Here is a 23,122-nt window from a genome sequence, read left to right as displayed (position 1 = left end):
GTTCTTTTAGTGCGGTTTTGAAGGAGGATAGAGATGCCCTTTCTTTTACACCTGTTGGGAGTGCATTCCACATTGATGTGGCATAGAAAGAGAATGAGTTAAGACCTTTGTTAGATCGGAATCTAGGTTTAACGTGGTTAGTGGAGCTCCGCCTGGTGTTGTGGTTATGGCGGTCATTTACGTTAAGGAAGTAGTTTGACATGTACTTCGGTATCAGGGAGGTGTAGCGGATCTTATAGACTAGGCTCAGTGCAAGTTGTTTTACTCTATCCTCCACCCTGAGCCAGCGCACTTTGGAGAAGTGGGTAGGAGTGAGGTGTGATCTGGGGTGGAGGTCTAGAAGTAATCTGACTAGCTTGTTCTGGGATGTTTGGAGTCTAGATTTGAGGGTTTTGGAGGTGTTAGGGTACCAGGAGGTGCATGCGTAATCGAAAAAGGGTTGAACGAGAGTTCCCGCCAGAATCCTCATGTCAACATTTCAAATTTAAATATAAAACTAATGTGTGGTATAAACTCGTTTCATGCAAAGTGAGTAATGTTAAGCCTTTATTTGTGATCCGCGTGAAATTTGTGTTAAATGTTCTGAGATTTTCCATTTGAGGTTTTCATAAGCTGCAAGCCATAATCATTAAAATGATGTCAAAAAGACGGCTTAAAAATATCCTGAGTTGCATATTGTAAGCATATGTCATATATTAGTTTCACCTTGTACATCTAATTGTTCCAATAAACACCTCTGATATTCAGTTTCAGTTTCACCTGAATATAATGTTAAAAAAAACAGTTCTTACTGTTTTTGAAAAGATGATTTTTTAACCAGTAGTCGTATTAATAAGGTTATTTTTTGCCAAAACTCTATGGGTGAGGTTTGCGCTCTACTTTTGGCCTTTTAAATTTCAGCTTCATTAAATAATTACCTTTTTTCAGAATTCCTAAATTAGATTAATTGTAAATTCCAACCTCATGTAGTACCATATTTTCCGGACTACAAGGCGCACTTAAAATATATTTTTCCATTCAAAACTCGACAGTGCGCCTTATAACCCGGTGCGCCTAATGTACGGACTAATTCTGGTTTTGCTTACCGACCTCGAAGCAATTTTATTTGGTACATGGTGTAATGATAAGTGTGACGAGTAGATGGCAGTCAAACATAAGAGATACGTGTAGACTGCACTATGAGGGCAATACGACTCAAGTACACAACACCAACATTTTAAATGTTCCATTGAAAATATAGAACATTACACACGGTGCTCAAAAATCTATCAAAATGTTTTAGTACGACTTTGGTAAGCTATGAAGCCGCTCCGCTTAAAGGATTGTCGGCGCATTAAAAATTACGAGTATTATTATGGTGTGTGTATAAGGTAAGACATATTATCTGGCGTTTTGTTTCGCAATATTATGCAAAATAAACTTTTCTTACCTTCTGGTACCTGCTGATGTGTATTTGGGATCTGCATAAATCTTGAAAAATTGCGGACGTCCGCCTTTGTAGTCCGTGCCGACAACGTAGTCGATAAGCTTCTTCTTTTTCTTCTTGTTATGGGACATTCATCCTCCGCTGTTGCCATTTCTAATATAAAGTAGTGTACGGTTCTTACTTATATCTCTCAGTAAACTCGCCATGAAAGTGCTAAAACATACCGGTGTAGTAAGTTTACATAATTCACCCAAGGAACTTTAGTTATTAGAGAGTTTTTCACGGGACACGGCCTTGTTGTTGTTTCCGGATGAGGAGATGCTGCTCCGTTGTTGATTTAAAGGCCTACTGAAATGCGATTTTCTTATTTAAACGGGGATAGCCGGTCCATTCTATGTGTCATACTTGATCATTTTGCGATATTGCCATATTTTTGCTGAAAGGATTTAGTAGAGAACATCGACGATAAAATTCGCAACTTTTGGTCGCTGATAAAAAAGCCTTGCCTGTACCGGAAGTAGCAGACGATATGCGCGTGACGTCACAGGTTGTGGAGCTCCTCACATCCGCACATTATTTACAATCATGGCCACCAGCAGCGAGAGCGATTCGGACCGAGAAAGCGACGATTTCCCCATTAATTAGAGCGAGGATGAAAGATTTGTGGATGAGGAAAGTGAGAGTGAAGGACTAGAGGGCAGTGGGAGCGATTCAGATAGGGAAGATGCTGTGAGAGGCGGGTGGGACCTGATATTCAGCTGGGAATGACTAAAACAGTAAATAAACACAAGACATATATATACTCTATTAGCCACAACACAACCAGGCTTATATTTAATATGCCACAAATTAATCCCGCATAACAAACACCTCCCCCCTCCCGTCCATATAACCCGCCAATACAACTCAAACACCTGCACAACACACTCAATCCCACAGCCCAAAGTACCGTTCACCTCCCCAAAGTTCATACAGCACATATATTTCCCCAAAGTCCCCAAAGTTACGTACGTGACATGCACATAGCGGCACGCACGTACGGGCAAGCGATCAAATGTTTGGAAGCCGCAGCTGCATGCGTACTCACGGTACCGCGTCTGCGTATCCAACTCAAAGTCCTCCTGGTAAGAGTCTCTGTTGTCCCAGTTCTCCACAGGCCAATGGTAAAGCTTGACTGTCGTCTTCCGGGAATGTAAACAATGAAACACCGGCTGTGTTTGTGTTGCTGCAGTCGGCTTCAATACACCGCTTCCCACCTACAGCTTTCTTCTTTACTGTCTCCATTGTTCATTGAACAAATTGCAAAATATTCACCAACACAGATGTCCAGAATTCTGTGGAATTTTGCGATGAAAACAGACGACTTAATAGCTGGCCACCATGCTGTCCCAAAATGTCCTCTACAATCCGTGACGTCACGCGCAGACGTCATTATACCGAGACGTTTTCAGCAGGATATTTCGTGCGAAAGTTAAAATTGCACTTTAGTAAGCTAACCCGGTCGTATTGGCATGTGTTGCAATGTTAAGATTTCATCATTGATATATAAACTATCACACTGCGTGGTCGGTAGTAGTGGGTTTCAGTAGGCCTTTAAGTAAAGTCTGAATGTCATTAGAACAGTTAGCTCTGTCTTTTGACACTTCTTCCACTCCCGTCCTTGCACGCCACAACGCTACAACAAAGATGACGGGGAGAAGACACTGCCGAAGGTGAGCCACGTAAATAAGACCGCCCACAAAACGGCGCTTCCGGAAGCAACTGTCAGAAAGCGGCTTGAAGATGATCCGTAAAACATAATCTATGCAACATTTTGACCAAAGAACCACCATTACATGTTATGTAGACCACAAGGAAGTGTTTTACATTATAAAAAAATAATAATGATATGACTCCTTTAATGCGCCCTATAATCCGGTACGCCTTATATATGAAAAAAGATCGAAAATAGACCATTCGTCGGCAGTGCGCCTTATAATCCAGTGCGCCCTATGGTCCGGAAAATGCGGTATTTCATAGTATGTCAAGTTGAACCATCTTGGTCTAATGATGCGTCCTTTGTGTGTCTGGACCCTACAGTGAGGCAGATCACTGGTTCTGCGAGTGCCCCTCACTTTACACCGGCCGCCTGTGCCAGTTCACGGCCTGCCAGCGTAACCCCTGCAGACATGGCGCCACATGCATCCCAAAGTCGCCACTGGAGGCAGTGTGTCTCTGTCCTTATGGAAGACAAGGCCTACTGTGTGACGAAGGTAAGTCAGAAGGGTGTGTTTACTGGCGGAAGTGAGTTTTTCTGAATGTTTCCCATCCAGACAGACCTGCAAAAATGGCTGTAATAAGCATGCTGGCCAGTTCATATTGTCACGATGGAAAGAGACTTATGCACAATTGCTTGTCCATGTTCTCATCTTAAACTTTATTTTGGGATACAGGTGTAGTTAGTATCAAGTTGGATATTTTGCAGACATTCAACATCAAGGCAAGCCGACGGTTTGTCCCCGGCATTGGAAGTTCATGCCATGGATGTCAGCCCTGCAGACTCGTATGGTTAGGGACCGTCAATAAATTAATGGTCAATGGCTCACAGAGGAAATTCAATCGTCACTAAATTGTTAGTCATGTGACCTCGAAACCCCAAACCACTTTCATACTGTTTGTTCACCGTTTTTTCTTGGATTTTAATTTTTTAATTTTAATTTTTTTTATTTTAGCACATTTCAATCGTCAATAGGTTTTTAGTCATGTGACCTAGACACCCCAAACTACTTTCAAATCGTTTGCTCATCATTAATATACTTGGCTCACGCGTTGGTTTTTCTAGATTTTATTTTTATTTTATGTTTATTGTTTTTTGCAAATTTCAATCGTCAATAGCTTTTTAGTCATGTGAAGTGAAGTGAAGTGAAGTGAATTACATTTATATAGCGCTTTTCTCTAGTCCCAGTGTGGGTGGCACTGGGAGCAGGTGGGTAAAGTGTCTTGCCCAAGGACACAACGGCAATAACTTGGATGGCGGAAGCGGAGATCGAACCTGCCGCTCTACCAACCGAGCTATACCGCCCCATGTGACCCAGAACCCCAAACCAATCTTATAATGTTTGTTCATCATTACTATTTTTGGCTCACATGCTGGTTTTTCTAGATTTTTTTTTTTTTTTTTTTTTTTTAACAATTTTAAAAATGTCAGTCGTCAATAGCTTTTTAGTCATTTGACCTTTCGGGGGGGTTAGAATTTTGTTTTACGAGCAAGAATATTGCACAACAGTTCAACCATGTAACAACTAGTTAGGTAGCAAATAACAACCTAAACCAGAGACAGATGTCTGACTGTAGAGAAGACTATGTAGGTGAGCTCTGATTCCACCGTATTTTCCGGATTATAAGCCGCTACTTTTTCCCTACATTTTGCACCCTGCCGCTTATCAAACGGTGTGCCTAATTTATGGATTCCTCTTGGCTAACCGCCATAATGTTTTGTATTCAACAAAGTAGTTTTCATAAAACACAAGTAGAGACGCTGAAAAAGTGTTATTGTTTGTGGTATGGCGCCATCTTTTCGAAGAGTTTGCTCACTGCAGGTAATGTGGGTTGAACCTTTACAGTATTTCCTTCTGTTTAGTGCCTTGAACCGGAAGTATAAGTGCAGTTCCGTCTTCTGGTCCATATTGTTTCTAAAAACAATTCACCCTTACTAAACCGTCCCACATGTGATGTCTATAGGAGTCTTTTCATGCATGTTTGTACGTGCTATCATAATGTAACCAAGCTAGCGTCATTAGCATTAGCGAATATGCTAACACGGTTTTATTTTTATTATTAACTTACAACGACTTTACTGTATTTTTGTTTTATTTCAGTTTCAGTAAATTCACCAAAACGTCTCCGTGGAGTTATTGAGTCTCTTTAGCTGATTGGAGAGCTAGCTTCCGCAGTCATACTTGCCGATTATCCCGGGAGACTCCCAAATTTCAGTGCCCCTCCCGAAAATCTCCCGGGGCAACCATTCTCCCGAATTTCTCCCGATTTCCACCACTGCCTTTAGCATCCTCTCTCACCTGAAAAGGAGACTACTATATATGTCTCCATTATCCATATGTTTATCTATAACCCATAAAGTAGGCAGGCCCGGAGCTATTTCTCAGCGTGTGTTTATTCCAGCCGGCACGTTAATACACTGACACACAACATCCGGATTCCCATCATGCATTGCTTCAAAACTACGGCAAGTAGTAATGTCCAAAAACATAACAGAGACGAAGCAGAAGAACGAAGAAGAGACATGGCGACGACGAGTAAGAAGGAGAAGTACGCTTGCAAGTTCCAAAATGATTGGAAAAAATAATTTCAGTTCATCCAGGACAGCTCGAAGGGGAAGGGGTATGCTGCCTGCACATTTTGTGGATCAGACTTCTCCATTGCACACGTTGGCCGAACGGATATACTCCTTCATGAACGGATATATATAAGAAATACTTGAAAAAATATACACCCGCCCCCTCATCTCCCGAATTCGGAGGTCTCAAGGTTGGCAAGTATGTCCGCAGCTAGTGGGTCAATGATAACGACTTCTGTATTGTTTGATCAGTCGTTTTACTGCCGTGTTACAGGCCTCCTTTGGAAAGAATAAAAAATATGTAAATAATAATTTTCAAAATTTTTCTGTGTAATTAACTCATTTCACAATGTATACATCTGCGACTTATATTTCGGTGCGGCTAATTTTTTTGTTGTTTTTAATTTAGTGGGTGCGCTATATAGTCCGGAAAATACGGTAATTCAGTAAATGTCCATACCACAATTTGAGAGACATGGCCATCTGATGACAACTAATGCCGTCCTCCCTGAACCGTTCTGGTTCTTGGTTTTCACAGACAATTATGACTAATACAACGGTCCACTTTTATTTAGAACATTTTACAAATATCATTGTCATGAGAACAAGCTGCCAATGCGACACATTTTTAGTCTACTTTCATTTAAAGTGCAGTGTCGGTTCAGCAGCTATATTTAGGACCCCGTCTGCAAACAGTTGGTGAATGAGAGCCTTGAGCAGTTGGTAGAGGGAGTGCCTGTTGTTAAGTAAAGGGATTAATGGAACAAAATTGTGCTGAGGATGCAGAAATGTGCTCCTCCTCCAGCAATGAAGTTGGATAATCAGAGCAAAACTCACGGCTGGTTTGTTAAATATTTCAAAAGACTTTTAAGTTAATCGGATCTTATTTACTTGAAGTTTTTTTTTTTTTTTAACAGTTTTGCGCTAAAAAGAAAAAGTGGAAAGTGGGATGTTTTACTATTCATTTGCTCAAGAACGGTTTGTTTTGTGATTCAATAAGAAAAGTTAGTTGTTATTCTCGGAAGTGAAGGTTTTGCTTGACTCAACTAAAGAGCAGCAGGGTGCTTGGCATATCAGCCATGTTTCAGCCCCCACACACCATATTAAAAAAAAAAACACAGCGATTCCACCATCCAGTGCTGAGCCAAGTGTATGGCTGACATTTGAATGTTAATCCTGCCAGCATCAGACAAGATCCCCACTATCACAGCTGATCACTCCCAAGGGTCTCACGACGTGCGAGAGAACACTATCCTCGCACCAAATGTTTATTTGTTGTTAATAATGGCGGCTCGCAGTTGTCAGTGGTAAAATTTCAAGAATTGTCGATACTGTACGAAATAGACGTCCAATGTCAAGCCATGAAATATTACTTTTAAGGATTAATATGTTAAAACCCTCAAGGTATCGTGTTCTGTGCAAGAACCCCTGTCTTCATTTAAGGTTCCTTGAACGCACCACAAATATTATTTTTTTACCCTAAACAAGATTTTATTTTTGTGAGCCCATCCATCCATCCATCCATTTTCTACCGCTTATTCCCTTCGGGATCGCGGGGGGCGCTGGAGCCTATCTCAGCTACAATCGGGCGGAAGGCGGGGTACACCCTGGACAAGTCGCCACCTCATCGCATTGTGAGCCCCATTTTGGTATTTGATATTACTTATTTGTTGTTATTAGTATGAGACTCCTGAAGGGCCCCCACCTCACCCTAAATTCAGCATTATCGCCCCACATACACACACTCCGTAGTTTACGTGCAATAAGAAAAACTAATTATTGACTTAGTTTTGTCTGAACTAGCTTGTTAAAACTCACTATTTACTTAAAAATGATTATAAATCTGTCAAGGTTTCATTTGCTTTATTGTATAAATTAGAGATTAGCTGATTCATGTTGGATTATCATTAATGTATAATAAAAATTAAAATAATACATCATTGTTATGATTATGATTATTATTATTATTATTATTATCTGTTCATCTACTGGGGATTAAGTCTTTAAAAAATAGTAACGCCTCAGAGGTCCAAAACATAATACTACACCACCATGCTTGACAGTGGGAATGGTGTTCCTGGGATTAAAGGCCTCACCTTTTCTCCTCCAAACATATTGCCGGGTTTTGTGGCCAAACAGCTCAATTTTTGTTTCATCTGACCACAGAACTTTCCTCCAGAAAGTCTTATCTTTGTCCATGTGAAACAAAAATTGAGCTGTTTGGCCGCAATACCCAGCAATGTGTTTGGAGGAGAAAAAGGTGAGGCCTTTAATCCCAGGAACACATTGGCCAACCGTCAAGCACGGTGGTGGTAGTATTATGCTCTGGGCCTGTTTTGCTGCCTATGGAACTGGTGCTTTACAGAGAGTAAATGGGACAATGAAAAAGGAGGATTACCTCAAAATTCTTCAGGACAACCTAAAATCATCAACCCGGAGGTTGGGTCTTGGGCGCAGTTGGGTGTTCCAACAGGACAATGACCCCAAACACACGTCTAAAGTGGTACAGGAATGGCTAAATCAGGCTAAATTAAGGTTTTAGGATGGCCTTCCCAAAGTCCTGACTTAAACGTGTGGACAATGCTGAAGAAACAAGTCCATGTCAGAAAACCAACAAATTTAGCTGAACTGCACCGATTTTGTCAAGAGGAGTGGTCAAATATTCAGCCAGAAGCTTGTGGATGGCTACCATTGATTGATTGAGACTTTTATTAGTAGATTGCACAGTATAGTACATATTCCGTACAATTGACCACTAAATGGTAACACCTGAATAAGTTTTTCAACTTGTTTTAGTCGGGGTCCACTTACTAAAAAAGCGCCTTATTGCAGTGAAACTTGCCAAGGGACATGTAACCAAATATTAACATTGTTGTATGTATACTTTTGACCCAGCAGATTTGGTCACATTTTTAATCGACCCATAATAAATTCATAAGAGAACTAAACTTCATGAATGTTTTTTGTGACCAACAAGTATGTGCTCCAGTCACTCTGTCATAAAAAAATAAAAGTTGTAGAAATGATTGGAAACTCAAGACAGCAATAACATTATGTCCTTTACAAGTGTATGTAAACTTTTGACCACGACTGTTTGTATGAAGATGAGGTTGATCAACTCGACCTGGTTTTTTGAAAAGTAGTTTGCCTGCTAAAAACGTGTGGGCTTCTTGCTGTAGATGTTGACCCCGCCGCACCTGCAATGAGCGAACTCGTCCAAAAGATGGCACTATAGCACAAACAATAACACACCTTTTCAGTGTCTTTGCTTGTGCCTTATGAAAACTATTTGCATAATTGCCGCCAGCGAAGAAGAATCTGTAAACTAACCGCACCGTTCGTAATTTACAGTATGTGCTACTAAAATGCAAAAGTGACGCTGAAACATAATTTTATACCACAAATAGATGTATTATATTTTGACCTTTCCTATTTCACCTCAAGCTAGTTCCTAAATGTTGGCGTTGAATGCATATATATATGAACCGTTTCGCATTTGTGCAAAGGGGTGTACCTGCAGGCTGTGCTACACATTCCTAATTTGATTCACACAACTTTGTTATTGAACTTTGACAACAAAATTGATTTTATCTGAACTTCCGTGATCATGTGGGCCCAGAGTGGTTGTGGTCCTAAACAACCGCATAGAGTTCATGTGACAGGTTGGCCCTGGCAAGAAGCCAATTGATTTTTAAATGGTAAGCAACCCAATTAATTGGAGGTCAGTAGAGATCAGTTCTCTCTCTTATGGACTATACCGATCATATTTTAAACCTTCCAGGGTCACTGTTTTGCATTGAGGTAAGAACTCTATTTGTTTTCCAAAGCCATTTCTCAAAGATTAGACATACAGTTGAGAAGGTCAACACAATAAATAGCTGAGTTAAGCGGTCAGATGCATGCATACATGTTCCTTTTTCTTGCATTCCTCCCATCGTTCCTAAAAGAAAACACAATTTTCCCTTCCTAAGTGCAGTATTTTCCTTTACTGAACTTATAGTTGAGACATTTTTCAATCTGGCTCATGGCATTTCTACCTGGATGTTACAGAAAGTATGAGAAAGTGTGGGCAGCTGCCTGAGGTAAAGATTAAAAGTCTCCTATTTGTCAAGATATTTGCAGTATATATATATATATATATATATATATATATATATATATATATATATATATATATATATATATATATATAGCTATATATATATATATATATATATCAGTCACGATCAAAAGTATACATACACTTGTAAAGAACATAATGTCATGGCTGTCCTGAATTTCCAATCATTTCTACAACTCTTATTTTTTTGTGATAGAGTGATTGGAGCACATACTTGTTGGTCTCAAAAAAACATTCATGAAGTTTGGTTCTTTTATGAATTTATTATGGGTCTACTGAAAATGTGACCAAATCTGCTGGGTCAAAAGTATACATACAGCAATGTTAATATTTGGTTACATGTCCCTTGGCAAGTTTCACTGCAATAAGGCGCTTTTGGTAGCCATCCACAAGCTTCTGGCTGAATTTTTGACCACTCCTCTTGACAAAATTGGTGTAAAATGTGTTGGTTTTCTGACATGGACTTGTTTCTTAAGCATTGTCCACACGTTTAAGTCAGGACTTTGGGAAAACCATTCTAAAACCTTAATTCTAGCCTGATTGAGCCATTCCTTTACCACTTTTAAGGTGTGTTTGGGGTCATTGTCCTTTTGGAACACCCAACTGTGCCCAAGACCCAACCTCCGGGCTGATGATTTTAGGTTGTCCCCAAGAATTTGGAGGTAATCCTCCTTTTTCATTGTCACATTTAAAGCACCAGTTCCATTGGCAGTAAAACAGGCCCAGAGCATAATATTACCACCACCATGCTTGGCGGTGGGTATGGTGTTCCTGGGATTAAAGGCCTCACCTTTTCTCCTCCAAACATATTGCTGGGTATTGTGGCCAAACAGCTCAATTTCTGTTTCATCTGACATCACATGGACAAAGATAAGACCTTCTGGAGGAAAGTTCTGTGGTCAGCCATGACATTATGTTCTTTACAAGTGTATGTAAACTTTTGATCGTGACTGTCTATTTATATATACAGGTGTATATATATATATATATATATATATATATATATATATATATATATATATATATATATATATATATATATATATATATATATACTTTTGCCAAAAGTATTTAGCCACCCCAGTACACAGAGAGCTTCATGGAATGGTTTTCCATGGCCGAACAGATGTGTCTAAGCCATACATCACTAAGTCCAATGCAAAGCGTGGGATGCAGTGGTGTAAACCGCTGCTCTAGACTCCAGTGGCGACGCGTTCTCTGGAGTGATGAATCACGCTTTTCCATCTGGCAATCTGATGGACTCTCTCTCTCTCTCTGGATTCTGGGTTTGGGAGGTTGCCAGGAGAACGGTACATTACGGCGGACTGCATTGTGCCGAGTGTGAAATTTGGTGGAAGAGGAATTATGGTGTGGGGTTGTTTTTCAGGAGTTGGGCTTGACCTCTTAGTTCCAGTGAAAGGAACTTTGAATGCTCCAGGATACTAAAACATTTTGGACAATTCCATGCTCCCAACCTTGTGAGAACAGTTTGGAGTGGGCCCCTTCCTCTTCCAACATGACTGTGCACCAGTGCACAAAGAATGGTCCATATAGACATGAATGACAGAGTCTGGTGTGGATCAACTTGACTGGCCTGCACAGAGTCCTGACCTGAACCCGATAGAACACTTTTGTAATTAATTAGAACGGTGATTGAGAGCCAGGCCTTCTCAACCAACATCAGTGTGTGACCTCACCAATGCACTTTTGGAAGAATGGTCGAAAATTCCTATAAACACACTCCGCAACCTTGTGGACAGCCTTCCCAGAAGAGTTGAAGCTGTAATAGCAGCAAAAGGTGGACCGACATCATATTGAACCCTATGGGTTAGGAATGGGATGGCACTTCAAGTTCATATGTGAGTCAAGGCAGGTGGCCAAATACATTTGACAATATAGTGTACATACGTACATTTGGTGGTTTTGAAATCTATATCTATTTGAACGAGAGCAGCAATATGACATTTTCTGCTCAAACGCTACACTCACTCTCACTTGTTTTAATGCTACACTCAAGCTGCTTGACCATTGTGTGAAATAAGCCGCGAAGAAGAAAAACGAATGTGACCTCATTTGCAACCCGCTTATTCGCGCAGTGAAACAACCAAACACAAGGCGACTCGGTAAAGAATCTGGGTATTATCTTCGACCCAACTCTCTCGTTTGAGTCACACATCAAGAGTGTAACTAAAACGGCCTTCTTTCATCTCCGTTATATCGCTAAAATTCGTTCCATTTTGTCCACAAGCGACACTGAGATCATTATTCATGCGTTCGTTACGTCTCGTCTCGATTACTGTAACGTATTATTTTCGGGTCTCCCTATGTCTAGCATTAAAAGATGACAGTTGGTAGAAAATGCGGCTGCTAGACTTTTGACAAGAACAAGAAAGTTTGATCATATTAGGCCTATACTGGCTCACCTGCACTGGCTTCCTGTGTACTTAAGATGTGACTTTAAGGTTTTACTACTTACGTATAAAATACTACACGGTCTAGCTCAGGGGTCAGGAACCTTTTTGGCTGAGAGAGCCATGAAAGCCAAATATTTTAAAATGTATTTCCGTGAGAGCCATATAATATTTTTTAACACTGAATACAACTATATGCGTGCATTTTTAAAGGCCTACTGAAATGACATTTTTTTATTTAAACGGGGATAGCAGATCCATTCTATGTGTCATACTCAGAGGTGGGTAGAGTAGCCAGAAATTGTACTCAAGTAAGAGTACTGTTACTTTAGAAATTTATTACTCAAGTAAAAGTAAGGAGTAGTCACCCAAATATCTACTTGAGTAAAAGTAAAAAGTATGTTGTGAAAAAACTACTCAAGTACTGAGTAACTGATGAGTAACATACACACTCATATCATAAATATATATATATATATATATATATATATATATATATATATATATATATATATATATATATATATATATATATATATATATATATATATATATATATATAAATATATATATATATATGTATATATATATATATATATATACATACATACATACATATACATTGATATATACAGTTTATTATTTATATGTATTTATTTTGCTGTTTTTGTTTACATGTTAAAGGTGTTTTAATGAATACACATGCATGTTTAACATATAGATTCCTTTCTTTCATGAAGACTAGAATATAAGTTGGTGTATTACCTGATTCTGATGACTTGCGTTGATTGTAATCAGACAGTAGTGATGATAACGTCCACGTTTTCAAATGGAGGAGAAGAAAAGTTCATTCTTTCTGTCTAATACCACATGAAAGTGGTGGATTTTTGGCATCTTATTTGTCCAGCTTCCATATTCGTTTTTATACACTTTACAAGACATATATTGGCGTCAAACTCCGTAGCTTGCTAGCTTGTTTGCGCTGGCTTTCGGAGACTCTTGTTTTGAAAGCGCAGGCGCGATGGAGCGGCACTTTTATTGTGAAGACAGGAACGTCCTCATGTGCGGTCAGTCTTTAGGCTTTGGACGGGATGTACGGTGGAAATAAAACAAGTATATTTTTTCCTTCACACTTTTGATTGATTGATTGGAACTTTTATTATTAGATTGCACAGTACAGTACATATACCGTACAATTGACCACTAAATGGTAACACCCCAATAAGTTTTTCAACTTGTTTAAGTCAGGTCATGTGACCACCTGGCTCTGTTTGATTGGTCCAACGTCACCAGAGACTGCATCTGATTGGTGGAACGAAGTGAAACGTCACCAGTAAGGCAGGCACTTTGAAGGTCTGTCTGACAGACCAAAACAAATAAAGCGTGCATTAACAGATCAATAAAAATTAGTAGGGAGTAGCGAGCTGAATGTAGATAAAAGTAGCGGAGTAAAAGTAGCGTTCCTTCTCTATGAATATACTTAAGTAAAAGTAAAAGTATGTTGCATTAAAACTACTCTTAGAAGTACAATTTATCCCAAAAGTTACTCAAGTAGATGTAACGGAGTAAATGTAGCGCGTTACTACCCACCTCTGGTCATACTTGATCATTTCGCCATATTGCCATATTTTTGCTGAAAGGATTTAGTAGAGAACATCGACGATAAAGTTCGCAACTTTTGGTCGCTGATAAAAAAAGCCTTGCCTGTACCGGAAGTAGCTTGACGTCACAAGTTGAAAGTCTCCTCACATTTCCCCATTGTTTACACCAGCAGCGAGAGCGATTCGGACCGAGAAAGCGACGATTACCCCATTAATTTGAGCGAGGATGAAAGATTCGTGGATGAGGAACGTGAGAGTGAAGGACTAGAGTGCAGTGCAGGACGTATCTTTTTTCGCTCTGACCGTAACTTAGGTACAAGAGCTCATTGGATTCCACACTCTCTCCTTTTTCTATTGTGGATCACGGATTTGTATTTTAAACCACCTCGGATACTATATCCTCTTGAAAATGAGAGTCGAGAACACGAAATGGACATTCACAGTGACTTTTATCTCCACGACAATACATCGGTGAAACACTTTAGCTTCGGAGCTAACGTGATAGCGTCGTGCTTAAATGCAGATAGAAACAAAAGAAATAAGCCCCTGACTGGAAGGATAGACAGAAGATCAACAATACTACCAAACTCTGGACCTGTAACTACACGGTAAATGATGTACCGCCTGACAAAGCCTAGCAATGCTGTTGCTAACGACGCCATTGAAGCTAACTTAGCTACGGGACTCGACAGAGCTATGATAGAAACATTAGCTCTCCACCTAGCCAGCTCTCATCTGCTCATCAACACCCGTGCTCACCTGCGTCCCAGGGATCGACGGCGCGACAAAGGACTTCACCCGATCATCGGTTCGGTCAGCGGCTAGCGTCGGATAGCGTCTGCTAGCCAACTCAAAGTCCTCCTGGTTGTGTTGCTGTAGCCAGACGCTAATACACCGATCGCACCTACAGGTTTCTTCTTTGCAGTCTCCATTGTTAATTGAACAAATTGCAAAAGATTCACCAACACAGATGTTCAGAATACTGTGGAATTTTGCGATGTAAACAGAGCTTTTTGTGTTGGATACAATGGTGACCGAATACTTCCGTTTCAACCATCGACGTCACGCGCAAACGTCATCATACCTAGACGTTTTCAACCGGAAGTTTCCCGGGAAATTTAAAATTGCACTTTATAAGTTAACCCGGCCGTATTGGCATGTGTTGCAATGTTAAGATTTCATCATTGATATATAAACTATCAGACTGCGTGGTCGGTAGTAGTGGGTTTCAGTAGGCCTTTAAGTAAGACCCACATCTTTAGAGTATAATAAGTCTCTTTTTTGTTTGAATAACATTGTTATTCTGAAGTTAACCAATAATAAATAAAATACTTCTTACTATTAATGCGACTTCTTGAACAGGTGCGGTAGAAAACGGATGGATGGATTAAAATGCAAGAGAATGTTTTATATTTTTGAACGTTATTTTTAACACTGATTACCAGCGGAATTATTCATTACTTATCGTGTTAAGCAATCTCAGCCAATATTTATCTAAGAGCCAGATGCAGTCATCAAAAGAGCTAGAGCCATAGGTTCCCTACCCCTGGTCTAGCTCCATCCTATCTTGCTGATTGTATTGTACCATATGTCCCGGCTAGAAATCTGCGTTCAAAGAACTCCGGCTTATTAGTGATTCCCAGAGCCCAAAAAAAGTCTGCGGGCTATAGAGCGTTTTCTATTCGGGCTCCAGTACTATGGAATGCCCTCCCGGTAACAGTTAGAGATGCTACCTCAGTAGAAGCATTTAAGTCCCATCTTAAAACTCATTTGTATATTGTAGCCTTTAAATAGACCCCCCTTTTAGACCAGTTGATCTGCCGTTTCTTTTCTTTTCTGCTCTGCCCCCCTCTCCCTTGTGGAAGGGGGGGAGGCACAGGTTCGGTGGCCATGGATGTAGTGCTGGCTGTCCAGAGTCGGGACCCGGGGTGGACCGCTCGCCTGTGCATCGATTGGGAACATCTCTGCGCTGCTGACCCGTCTCTGCTCGGGATGGTTTCCTGCTGGCCCCACTATGGACTGGACTCTCACTATTATGTTAGATCCGCTATGGACTGGACTTTCACAATATTATGCTAGACCCACTCGACGTCCATTGCATCCGGTCTCCCCTAGAGGGGGAGGGGGGAGGGGGGGGGGGGGGGGGGGGGGGGGTCACACACATCTGTGGTTCCTCTCCAAGGTTTCTCATTGTCATTCTCAATTGACATCCCACTGGGTCGAGTTTTTCCTTGCCTTTATGTGGAATCTGAACCGATGATGTCGTTGTGGCTTGTGCAGCCCTTTGAGACACTTGTGATTTAGGGCTATATAAATGAACATTGATTGATTGATGTGGTGCACCGTGCTATTATTATTTGCTGCCACAAAATGATACTTTCACAAAATAAAAGCGTGGTTTTTTTGGTATGTTTATGAGCTAGAGTATGTTTAGAACTATATATACAAGTATTATCTTGGTTTATATCGTCAGAAAAACTGACGTCAAAACGACAGCAATTGCATGCATCAGGGCACAGCCGCACATGTCCTTGGTAGCAGTCATGGCGCCCGTTGTTTAGCTGGCCACACTCTCTTTTAGGTTTGTATGGTATACCGGTATTAGTATAGTACCGCGATACAAATAAATGATTTTTGGTACTATACCGCCTCTGAAAAGTACCGGTCCGCCACCACACCGTTGGTGGATCTACACCTAACATCCACTGTAATGATACCAAGTACAGTAGCGTATCTACTCGATAATGCTATGAATACGTTGATATTTCTTTCGTTTTTTTATTTATTTATATTATGTTTATAAACTCAGGAAGTACGTCCCTGGACACATGAGGACTTTGAATATGACCAATGTATGATCCTGTAACGACTTGGTATCGGATTGATACCCAAATTTGTGGTATCATCCAAAACTAATGTAAAGTATCAAACAGCAGAATAATAAGTGATTATTACATTTTAACAGAAGTGTAGATAGAACATGTTAAAAGAGAAAGTAAGCAGATGTTAACAGTAAATGAACAAGTAGATTAATTATTAATTTTCTACCACTTGTCCTTAAAGGGGAACATTATCACCAGACCTATGTAAGCGTCAATATATACCTTGATGTTGCAGAAAAAAGACCATATATTTTTTTAACCGATTTCCGAACTCTAAATGGGTGAATTTTGGCGAATTAAACGCCTTTCTATTATTCGCTCTCGGAGCGATGACGTCACAACGTGACGTCACACACATCTCAAACACATTACAAACACCGAGTCAAATCAGCTCTGTTATTTTCCGTTTTTTCGACTGTTTTCCGTACCTTGGAGACATCATGCCTCGTCGGTGTGTTGTCGGAGGGTGTAACAACACGAACAGGGACGGATTCAAGTTGCACCAGTGGCCCAAAGATGCGAAAGTGGCAAGAAATTGGACGTTTGTTCCGCACACTTTACCGACGAAAGCTATGCTACGACAGAGATGGCAAGAATGTGTGGATATCCTGCGACACTCAAAGCAGATGCATTTCCAACTGGACTGGACAGATCAGCTTTCAGGAAAAGAGAGCGGATGAGGGTATGTCTACAGAATATATTAATTGATAAAAACTGGGCTGTCTGCACTCTCAAAGTGCATGTTGTTGCCAAATGTATTTAATATGCTGTAAACCTAGTTCATAGTTGTTAGTTTCCTTTAATGCCAAACAAACACATACCAATCGTTGGTTAGAAGGCGATCGCCGAATTCGTCCTCGCTTTCTCCCGTGTCGCTGGCTGTCGTGTCGTTTTCGTCGGTTTCGCTTGCATACGGTTCAAACCGATTTGGCTCAATAGCTTCAGTTTCTTCTTCAATTTCGTTTTCGCTACCTGCCTCCACACTACAACCATCCGTTTCAATACATGCGTAATCTGTTGAATCGCTTAAGCCGCTGAAATCCGAGTCTGAATCCGAGCTAATGTCGCTATAGCTTGCTGTTCTTTCCGCCATGTTTGTTTGTATTGGCATCACTATGTGACGTCACAGGAAAATGGACGGGTGTATATAACGATGGTTAAAATCAGGCACTTTGAAGCTTTTTTTAGGGATATTGCGTGATGGGTAAAATTTTAAAAAAAACTTCGAAAAATAAAATAAGCCACTGGGAACTGATTTTTAATGGTTTTAACCCTTCTGAAATTGTGTTAATGTTCCCCTTTAATGATTTTGACAAAAAAATAGAATGCATACGTCAGCATCTAAATTAGGAGCCTTTTGTTTGTTTACTTACTACTAAAAGACAAGTTGTCTTGTATGTTCACTATTTTATTTAAGGACAAACTTGCAATAAGAAACATATGTTTAATGTACCGTAAGATTTTTTGTTAAAATAAAGCCAATAATGCAAATTTTTGTGGTCCCCTTTATTTAGAAAAGTATCAAAGTATCAAAATAATTTTGGTACCGGTACCAAAATATTGATATTGGGACAACACTACTGTCTTTATACACGACTCTGCCACTAGTGGTACGTGGGCTCCATCTTGTGGTACACCAAATATTTGATTTATTATGTAAGTACAGTGTTTTATTTCTCTATATTAAAACGCATTGTTACTGTTCAAACTGTGTGTAATGTTGGATATACTTGTTGAATAAAATCTCTGCCTTGTTTTTATTGAATACTTAGACCTAATACGCTACTGCATTTTAATGAAGGCCGTTATGGTGGTACTTGGAGAGCCAAGTGTTTTCTGAGGTGGTACTTGGTAAAAAACATAAAAATAAAAGTTTGAGAACCGCTGGTTTGCGTCATTGCGTGTTAAATGGAGGTCCACTTACAATACTTTGTAAAAGTGTTAGGGTCCCTCGAATAAGCAAATGCTCTTTCATATCAGAGATGATAACAGAAGCATTTAAAGGTGCTTTGAGTTGCACAAGGAAAGCTTTCAATCTTTTTTGGGAGGAATATGAAAGGTGGTTTGTGTAAAGAACACAAAAATCGAAATCAATTTCTGAGATTCGGCACAAGAAGAGAGTATTACTGCAAACACCGTAAATAAACTCCAATTGGGCATTACTGTGCCATTGTGCGCTCTGAGGATGAAGCAGCGTAAGCGTGCTTGCCAAAAATCTTCCTAAAGAGCTACTAATAGAAATAGAATGGGACTGAGGAGGTGAGAGTGTTTGAAAACAGGTCATCATCTAATAGCATCCTGAAAGTCTCTCCACTAACCTGCTGTGTGGCAATAGTGCCATCTTTTGGTGAGAACCTATGCCTCTCTGATTAAATCCATCTGCCTCTCTCTCCCTTGCTTCATGCAGCCGTCAACATCACCCGAGCCAGATTCAGCGGAACTGACGAGTTTGGCTACACGTCTTTTGTGGCCTATTCCAATATTCCGAGTCTCAGTTTCTACTACGAGTTCCAGCTGAGGTTCACGCTGGTCAATAGGTCGTCTGCTGTGAAAGACAACCTGATCCTGTACTCTGGACGGAAAGGACAAGGTGAGCTACCTGCACACGTTCAGGGATTACAATTACCTTTTTTTCGTCTGTTACCATGTCAGAGATGTCAAGATGTTTAGTCGAGTACACATTTCCATAAGCAACACATTGTCTAATACAGGGGTGTCAAACTCATTTTAGATCTCGGTGCACATGGAGAAAAATCTACTCCCAAGTGGATAAAAAATGTTAAATGGTGGTAAAATCACGGCACGATAACTTAAAAATAAAGAAAACTTCAGATGGTTTTCTTTGTTTAAAAATAGAACAAGCACATTCTGAAAATGTACAAATCATAATGTGTTTTTTTTTTTTTTTACACTTACATGTTGCGGTTAATAGTATTCTATCTTTATTTGTCGTTATGTCTGCTTTCTGAATAAATGATGTTCATCTGTCAACTCATTGGTGTTAATTTTCAATATGTCAAGATAAAAAAATTACAGGATGTTATTTATGTAGTTTGCTCATTTTCCTCGACTGGTGCACTAACATCATGTGGTTTATTTTTTTTTTACATACGTAGCATAATCTACAAAGATACAAAGAATTGCTATTGCGACATCTAGTGGACACATTTAGAACAGCCGTTTCTTTCATTAAAAAATTTCGGCTCATTTTTATACTTAGCAAACTCATCCCGCGGGCCGGATAAAACCTGTTCGGCCGTACGTTTGACACCCCTGGTCTAATACATATATGTTCAAAAACAGTCATTGTGTTATTGTAAAGACTGAAGCATTAATCAATCAATCAAGCAATGTTTATTTATATAGCCCTAAATCACAAGTGTCTCAAAGGGCTGCACAAGCCACAACGACATCCTCGGTACAGAGCCCACATAAGGGCAAGGAAAAACTCACCCCAGTGGGACGTCGATGTGAATGACTATGAGAAACCTTGGAGAGGACCGCATATGTGGGTAACCCCCCCCCCCCCTCTAGGGGAGACCGAATGCAATGGATGTCGAGTGGGTCTGACATAATATTGTGAGAGTACAGTCCATAGTGGATCCAACATAATAGTAAGAGTCCAGTCCATAGTGGATCCAACATAATAGTAAGAGTCCAGTCCATAGTGGATCCAACATAATAGTAAGAGTCAGCGTATTTTGCCTTCCTTTCTTATATGAGCTTTTTTCATCCATTCATTTAAAAATGTTAGGGTTCTCCCGATGCCAATTATTTGGTACGAGTACCAAAATGTATTTTGATATTTTTCAAAATAATGGTTACCAAAAATACATTTCATAATTGGCTTTATTTTAGCAGAAAATCTTATGATACATAAACATATGTTTCTTATTGCAATCAAAGAAGAATGTTGTCATAAAGTAAGATAGTGGACGTTCTAGACCAGGGATGTCAAACATGCGGGCCGCGGGCCAGATCAGGCCTGAGAACAGGTTCAATACGGCACACAAAATGAGTTTGCTAAGTGTAAAATTGAGCTGCATTTTTAAACTAAAGAAACTGCTGTTCTAAATGAGTTCTAAATGTGTAATGGCATTTCTAGTACACATTGTCCCAATTTTGCTTGTCAGAAAATGGATGGATGGATGGATAGCTCATCGTACTCTTGTCCGTGCGTAGTTTTCGTAATGTTTTTTTTGTCGTCCGTGTTCGTCCATCATATAATGTGAAAACTGGCAGATGATCATTGATGTTGGTTATGACCAGACCACTTGTAGTATTATTATCAAAATCATTGGTAAACATTTTATCAAGAAGTGTGGCATGCTGTCTTGTGATTCAGCTTGGCTTGGTCATTTTAGAATATAAACCCATGCTATACATTTGATCTACAAAGTCATCGATGGACTTTTCCTTGTCAGGGTTCAATAAGTCAACGCTAAAGTCACCACCTAAGAAAATTACTTTTTGACTGATGTCAGTGAAATGTTCCTTGAGCTAGTCCTCAAAAGGGTTTTAATACTTGACTTAGGTGTTCTATTTATACAACTGATTAATACATTTTGGCTTTTTTCAACATTTGGCCATTTATCAACAACACCCAGAAACGCCGCCAGCTTCGCTGGGCCAGAGCTCATCTAAGATGGACTGATGCAAAGTGTAAAAGTGTTCTGTGGTCTGACGAGTCCACATTCAAATTGTTTTCGGAAACTGTGGACCTCGTGTCCTCTGGAACAAAGAGGAAAAGAACCATCCGGATTGTTATTGGTTCAAAAGCCAGCATCTGTGATGTTATGGGGGTGTATTAGTGCCCAAGACATGGGTAACTTACACATCTGTGAAGGCACTATTAATGCTGAAAGGTACATACAGGTTTTGGAGCAATATATGTTGCCATCCAAACAATGTTAATGTTAACATTAAAAGGAAAGGCCATGTAACACAGTGGTAAAAATGCCCCTGTGCCAACATTTTTGCAATGTGTTGCTGCCATTAAATTCTAAGTCATTTATTATTTGCAAAAAAAAACAGTGTTTCTTAGTTCGAACATTAAATATTTTGTCTTTGCAGTCATATTTAATGTTGCTGATATATTGTTTATCCGTATAATAAAAACAATTATTACTGATGTGGGAGAAAAAAATGTTTATCTGAATCTATCTCATTCTCCAAATCCTGGCTTTAATGGTGTTTGTTGCAGAAGTTTTTTAGTTCCATATTTTCTTGTTCAGCAATCTTTAGTGTTGTTTCAGTAACATCTATGAGTGTAGATGGATGTGCTCCTGAATCCAGGCCCTCTTGTTCAGTGCTCCCTTGGAACGTAGTAGTGTTGATGTTAAATGTAGACGTTTGTTTTCCGTCAGGCTCCATTATTGTCATAGTTGTCGAAGCAGTGTCAACTTTAATATTTGTCCAGATCCTTGATGTCTTCGACATCAAGTGCTCTTGCTTCTAAACCGCCATTCAGCTTGATGTACACTTTACAGTTGGCGCTCCAAATTCCCTGAACTGTTCCTTGCTTTCTCAAGTCGCTGCTTTTTCCAGCGATTTCAGCATTACGTTTGGTGAGGTGCTCATTCAGGTACGCATTTGTACCCTTCAGCTTCTTTCTTTGTTTCAGCAGTGCCATTTTACATTTTTCTGTTAACGAGTTTCACGAGGATGACCGGAGTTGTTTCTTCCATTATAGTGGAACATTATACGTTTACATTTACGCAATTCGATATCGGAAAGGGATAAGGATTTGTAATCCTATCTCTTTTTAACAACATATACCGTATTTTCTGGACCATAGGGCACACCGAATTATAAGGCGCACTGCCGATGAGCGGGTCTATTCAGGTCTTTTTTCATACATAGGGCGCACCGGATTATAAGGCGCATTAAAGGGGTAGTAATATTAGAGATGTCCGAAATGCATTAAAATGTAATATCGGAAATTATCGGTATCGTTTTTTTTATTATCGGTATCGTTTTCTTTGTTGTTTTTTTTGTTTGTTTGTTTTTTTTTATTAAATCAACATAAAAAACACAAGATACACTTACAATTAGTGCACCAACCCAAAAAACCTCCCTCCTCATTTACACTCATTCACACAAAAGGGTTGTTTCTTTCTGTTATTAAAATTCTGGTTCCTACATTATATATCAATATATATCAATACAGTCTGCAAGGGATACAGTCCGTAAGCACACATGATTGTGAGTGCTGCTGGTCCACTAATAGTACTAACCTTTAACAGTTAATTATACTCATTTTCATTAATTACTAGTTTCTATGTAACTGTTTTTATATTGTATTTACTTTCTTTTTTATTCAAGAAAATGTTTTTAATGTATTTATCTT

At 39.6% G+C, this 23,122-nt stretch overlaps 1 protein-coding gene across 1 annotated transcript in view; it reads left to right on the top strand.

Annotated features, from left to right (window-relative positions):
• The window catches only part of eys (eyes shut homolog), a 683,137-nt gene that overhangs the window by 623,375 nt on the left and 36,640 nt on the right, over nt 1-23,122 (top strand). Inside the window, exons 43-44 of the mRNA XM_061958758.1 lie at nt 3,506-3,678; nt 19,181-19,363. Of these exons, the coding sequence (XP_061814742.1) occupies nt 3,506-3,678; nt 19,181-19,363 (356 nt within the window). The remainder of the gene's footprint in view (nt 1-3,505; nt 3,679-19,180; nt 19,364-23,122) is intronic.

The sequence above is a fragment of the Nerophis lumbriciformis genome, linkage group LG02 (genome assembly GCF_033978685.3).
Source record: "Nerophis lumbriciformis linkage group LG02, RoL_Nlum_v2.1, whole genome shotgun sequence".
Classification (NCBI taxonomy): Eukaryota; Metazoa; Chordata; class Actinopteri; order Syngnathiformes; family Syngnathidae; genus Nerophis; species Nerophis lumbriciformis.
This window is presented reverse-complemented; position numbering and strand designations above follow the sequence as displayed.